Genomic DNA, 1829 nt, shown 5'->3' with positions numbered 1-1829 from the left:
AGTACCCGGCCCGCTCTTTATTTTGTCTCTCCCTCCAGGTGAAGGTCCATCATGTAAAGGATCCCTCCGACCTCTGCGCTGTGGATGTCAGTGATAAACACCTGACTGCGGTACGTGGCATCTGCTGTCTCATATTTCTCATTTTAAATCTGTCAGCTTTTGTCCTCAGAAAATACTTTTGTGTGTTCAGAAATCTTCTGTGACCCGGAGAAAGACAACACATCCTGATTGAATGATAAATATTAATAGCCTATTAACCAAAACCAGCTTCTGCTGCACCATTCCCCTTCAATCCAAAGATTGACCATGCAGTACTTGTTTCTGCCACTAGATGGAGCTGATGAGTATAGGGAATAAATACTTCTTATTATGGCCACTAGATGGAGCTGAGGAGCACTGGGAAAACATACTTATTATTATGACCACTAGATGGAGCTGAGGAGTTTAGGGAATAAATATTGATTATTCAGGCCACTAGATGGAGCTGAGGAGTATAGGGAATAAATATTTATTATTATGACCACTAGATGGAGCTGAGGAGTATAGGGAGTACATACTTATTATTATGGCCACTAGATGGAGCTGAGGAGTATAGGGAATAAATACTTCTCATTATGGCCACTAGATGGAGCGGAAGAGTACAGGGAATAAATACTTATTATTATGACCACTAGATGGAGCTGAGGAGTATAGGGAATAAATAAATATTATTATGACCACTAGATGGAGCTGAGGAGCATAGGGAGTAAATACTTCTCATTATGGCCACTAGATGGAGCTGAGGAGCATAGGGAGTAAATACTTCTTATTATGGCCACTAGATGGAGCTGAGGAGTATAGGAAATAAATACTAATTATTATGACCACTAGATGTAGCTGAGGAGCATAGGGAGTAAATACTTCTCATTATGGCCACTAGATGGAGCTGAGGAGCATAGGGAGTAAATACTTCTTATTATGGCCACTAGATGGAGCTGAAGAGCATAGGGAGTAAATACTTCTCATTATGGCCACTAGGTGGAGCTGAGGAGTATAGGGAATAAATATTTATTATTATGGCCACTAGATGGCGCTGAAGAGCATAGGGAGTAAATACTTCTTATTATGGCCACTAGATGGAGCTGAAGAGCATAGGGAGTAAATATTGATTATTCTGGCCACTAGATGGAGCTGAGGAGTATAGGGAATAAATATTTATTATTATGGCCACTAGATGGAGCTGAAGAGCATAGGGAGTAAATACTTCTCATTATGGCCACAACAGGAAGTGAGAGGTATTCTCTTCAAAGTAAAGGGAATCTCCCCTCTTAGACAGTTGTCACCAGAGCAGTTGTGTCCCCCTTACAAGATTCCCCCTTACTTCCTGTGCTGGTGACAACTGTGACGCTTTGAATATCCCATCAGTGTCAGCGGTCACCAGGAGAAAACTAGGCGGGTGAATCTCCCCAGCAGATTCACAGACAATTCAAACCTGGCAGAAGCTCTGAGTGTTCCCTGTTCTGTCCATGTCTGGTGATCTGCTTTAAGCTCAGCCCAGTTTGCTCAGAGGAACCTGTGGGCTGCCATTGTCGTCCTTCTAGAAATGCTCGTTGCCTGGCTTCTCTGTCTTCCTCATTCTCCGTTCACTGATTGGTTATAATATAACGATATGTTGCTCCTCATTCCTATAGGCCAGGACGGAGGAGTTTGTGCGGTTTAACAACGTCGCCTACATCAACGCAGCCGAGAACGCACTCGCTTTGGGTAAGAAGTCACATTTCTGACCATTGTGGGAGGGGCAGATAAACCACTACTGAAGGGAAATCTCACCATTGTGGGAGGGGCAGAGA

General features: G+C 43.3%; 1 protein-coding gene across 1 annotated transcript in view; it reads left to right on the top strand.

Moving 5' to 3' along the window:
- LOC108802638 (X-ray radiation resistance-associated protein 1-like) overlaps nucleotides 1–1743 on the top strand; it is a gene marked incomplete at its 3' end in the record, with an annotated part of 2696 nt that extends 953 nt beyond the window's left edge. The window contains exons 3-4 of the mRNA XM_018574493.1: nucleotides 39–110; nucleotides 1671–1743. Coding sequence (XP_018429995.1) covers nucleotides 39–110; nucleotides 1671–1743 — 145 coding nt within the window. The remainder of the gene's footprint in view (nucleotides 1–38; nucleotides 111–1670) is intronic.
- Nucleotides 1744–1829: the final 86 nt, after the last annotated feature.

This window comes from Nanorana parkeri, unplaced genomic scaffold, assembly GCF_000935625.1.
Source record: "Nanorana parkeri isolate BGI_ZX_2015 unplaced genomic scaffold, ASM93562v1 scaffold2999, whole genome shotgun sequence".
NCBI classification, from domain to species: Eukaryota; Metazoa; Chordata; class Amphibia; order Anura; family Dicroglossidae; genus Nanorana; species Nanorana parkeri.
Note: the sequence above shows the minus strand (reverse complement) of the source record. Positions and strands in the feature narration are given on the sequence as shown.